Source organism: Myzus persicae, unplaced genomic scaffold (genome assembly GCF_001856785.1).
Source record: "Myzus persicae strain clone G006 unplaced genomic scaffold, MPER_G0061.0, whole genome shotgun sequence".
NCBI classification, from domain to species: domain Eukaryota; kingdom Metazoa; phylum Arthropoda; class Insecta; order Hemiptera; family Aphididae; genus Myzus; species Myzus persicae.
In genome coordinates, this window is record NW_019101984.1 from 98 (window position 1) to 3,950 (window position 3,853).

Sequence of the window (3,853 nt, forward strand, 5' to 3'; positions counted from 1 at the left end):
TGGTAATCTCCTTGAGCAATACTTTGTCGGGCGTACCAGCCGCAACATTTGGTCCATTCGAGACCGGATATCGAAAATACAGTCCACTTTAATTTACTTAACCATTCGATAAAACAAGTGAATTTTAGTCATCATCTTGGTTCTCATAGCTGTCTCAAGTCTATTTATTATATTGTAGTATGGTAGCGTGCGTGTTGGCCATCTAGATACGTCATAATAACGTTGTCATTTTTTTTTATTACACGGTATTAATAATTCGCGATGGCGCCAACAGAACAACAAGAACAGGAACGTGTTGAGCGATCCTTACAGCGCGCTATTGTTAAACGAGATAAGCATGTTAATCAGATGTTAATATTGTTCAAATTATCGAAGACAGTTGAGTCTGATCCGTCATCTTTACCTATGTTCGATGCGCGTAAACGGGATTTGGAAACACTCATGTCAGCTTTTCGCCTCGACCAGGAGGACGTTATGGATCAAATGGTAGAGCTAGGGCGGATTGACGAGTTCATACGGGACCATAGTGTCATTGAAACTGTTGTCACCGAACAATACTATTCTATACAAGCCGTGGCGGGAGCGATGGCCTGTTGTAAAATGGATACGGTAATTAGATCAGGCTCTCACATTAATTTACCAAAAATTGAGTTACCGCACTTTAATGGTGACATAATTAACTGGCGGTCTTATCGTGACACATTCACATCGCTTGTCCACGACAATCCAGATCTTAACAGTGTTGAGCGATTTCACTATTTAATTGCTTCAGTCTCTGGAGCTGCGAGTACGGTGGTACGTTCAGTTCCTCTTACTGGTCCCAATTATGAAGTTGCCTGGAATGCATTGCATGATCGTTTTGACAGTACACGTCTTATACTTCACGCGCACTTGGACAAATTATTCGGATTTTCTCTCATAAAAAATGAATCACTAACTGACCTAAATAACTTTTTAGATGTATTTAAAGAGAACACAGCAGCGATCAACGCTCTAGGTGTGCATGATCTGTCCGGTTTCCTACTATTCTATATAGCGTCGCGCGTCCTGGATAGTTCGACGAAGCGTCTCTTCGAGGCTGATCGGGGCACACATGATCTTCCCACTCTAAATGATTTATTAATATTTATACAATCTCGGTGCAAAATTCTACAAAATAGTTCGATGTCAGACGCCGAAAGAAAACCTGCAGCTTTCACGCGCCAAAAACCTGTAACTTCAAGATCATCGTTATTGGCCGCAACCAAGGATCACGAGCCTTACTGCTATGCGTGCCAAGGGACACACTATATATACAAATGTGAGAAGTTTAAGGGACTAACCACATCATCACGATTTCAGCTGGTAAGGTCCAAGAACATGTGTTCAAATTGTCTCAGTGGTTCCCATACGGTTTCCACATGTACGTCGAAGTATTCGTGTCGAACCTGTTCCGGAAAACATCATTCGTTACTGCACTTCGAATCGCGAAAGCGCCAGGCTGGCACTAAGTCAAATAACAATGCACCCGCGGTTTCATCGTCGTCGGCAGCCCCCGTTGGTAATCTACCAAGCACCGATGACACGTCATTTGTTGGTACCGTTAGCAGCGGCAATTTGAGTGTTCTGGGCACAGCTGTTATTCGGATGTGCAACCAACAGGGACAGTGGGTACCAGTCCGTGCATTAATAGATTGTGGATCACAAATATCTGCCATAACAACAAAGTGCGCAACACGACTTGGTCTCACTCGCTGCAATCGTACAATCAACGTAGTCGGATTGTCACAGAGCCCCGTAGTCCAGGCAAAAGGTGTAGTCTTGTGCAGCATAGTACCACACATGCGGTTAGATCGACAGCTAACTTGTGAACCCGTTCTATTGTCAAAGATTACTGGGCTGATGCCTTCGAAAGTGTTAGATTTATCTATACGAACTCATTACATGGATCTGGAGCTCGCAGATCCGAATTTCGATCGTCCAGGGCAAATTGAATTCTTACTAGGCGCTGACGTGTACAACCACATTTTCACAGACGGTTATCATGTACGTCATATACCAGGATTGCCTTCCGCGTTCGAGACAACACTGGGCTGGATTATTGTTGGAGCCGCGGCAGCCTCAAGAACTTTGTCATCGCAAGTATCACTGTCATTGACAACCGAACCGTCACTTAAACAATTGCTGAACCGGTTTTGGGAAGTTGAGGAGCCTGTGGTTTTACCTAATCCGTTTACAGAAGAACAGAAGTGCGAAGAGATTTTCCGCCGTACCACCACCAGAGACCCGTCTGGGAGGTACTCAGTGTCGTTTCCGTTTAAAATCAACCCTTCCGTTCTTGGTGATTCCCGGTCAATGGCACTATCAAGATTTTATAACTTGGAGCGTAAATTAACAGCCGATCCTATCATATACGAGGAATATAAATGTTTTATGAACGAGTATTTACAACTTGGCCACATGAAACTCGCGCAAACTCCAGGAAACTACATCATTCCACATCACGCAGTAGTCAAACGAACGAACGGGAAAATTAAACTAAGAGTCGTATTTGACGCGTCTGCCACTACATCCTCTGGAACATCATTAAACAATTTGTTATTTATCGGACCCAAATTGCAATGTGACATAGCAGATCTATTACTACGATGTCGATTTCATGTTTATATGCTCACAGCAGATATATGCAAAATGTATAGACAAATACAGGTGTCACCAGCGGAATGCTCTTACCAGCATATTTTGTGGCGCAACGATCCATCTGAATCAATACAGGAATATGCATTGTCGACAGTTACTTACGGCGTGTCTTCGTCTACCTTTCAAGCCATCCGTGTATTGCATCAACTGGAACTGGACGAAGGTTCCAACTACCCAGCTGCACAAGGAGTGTTATCTAGTCAAACTTACGTCGATGACATTATAGCCGGAGCTGCCTCAGTCGAAAAGATGGTGACGTTGCAGAAACAGCTCATCGGTTTGCTAGGTCAAGGTAAATTTGAGCTAAAGAAGTGGGCAAGTAACTGTCCACAAGTTCTGCAAAATATCTCAAAGGACGATCAAGTTGTGGAATTGTCATTCGACCCAAAGGATGATTGTTCAATAAAGATTCTGGGGTTACATTGGGACCCGGCAAATGATATATTCAGTTACCATAGTGATCCTTGCGTCTCTCGACCTACGAAACGTTTAGTGCTATCCGCAATAGCTAAGATCTATGACCCACTCGGAGCCTTATCACCCATTACCTTTTGGGCTAAGTGCTTCATGCAGATTTTATGGAAAAATGCTTATGAATGGGACCAACCGATCCCCGACGAACTAGCTTGTTCCTGGAATTCATTCTCTACGCAGTTACCTTCGGTCTCACAAGTTAAAATCAAGAGACATATTCCTATTGAACAGTGTACTGACGTTCAACTGCTAGGTTTTTCCGATGCATCACAAAGGGGATACTCAGCTGTTGTTTACATGCGATTGTCGTATGCGTCAAAACCTGGCACAGTACATCTACTTACAGCAAGGTCGAGGGTAGCACCGTTAAAGAACAGTCGTCTGGACGAGTCACTTTCCATTCCAAGGTTGGAATTATGTGGGGCACTGCTATTAGCTCAAACACTGCATCGTGTACAAAATGCATTATCGTCAATCACTCACATATCCTCGATCCATGCATGGACCGACTCTACAGTGGTGTTATCTTGGCTAACAACTCAGCAAGTTACATTCAAAGTATTTGTCACGAACAGGCTTAACAAGATAAGTGAACTTCTGCCCTCGGTTCAGTGGCGATACGTACCATCAATGCAAAATCCAGCTGATTGTGTGTCCCGTGGCTTACTTCCTACCGAGGCATTAGAACACAGTTTATACT

The 3,853-nt window shown here is 43.7% G+C and overlaps 1 protein-coding gene across 1 annotated transcript; it reads left to right on the forward strand.

The window, feature by feature from the left end:
- Positions 1-261: 261 nt before the first annotated feature.
- Positions 262-3,844, forward strand: LOC111030900 (the record flags this gene model as incomplete). The annotated part of the gene is made up of 1 exon (XM_022310610.1): positions 262-3,844. A coding segment is annotated over exon 1 (3,583 nt), but the record flags the coding sequence as incomplete, so codon positions are not given.
- Positions 3,845-3,853: the final 9 nt, after the last annotated feature.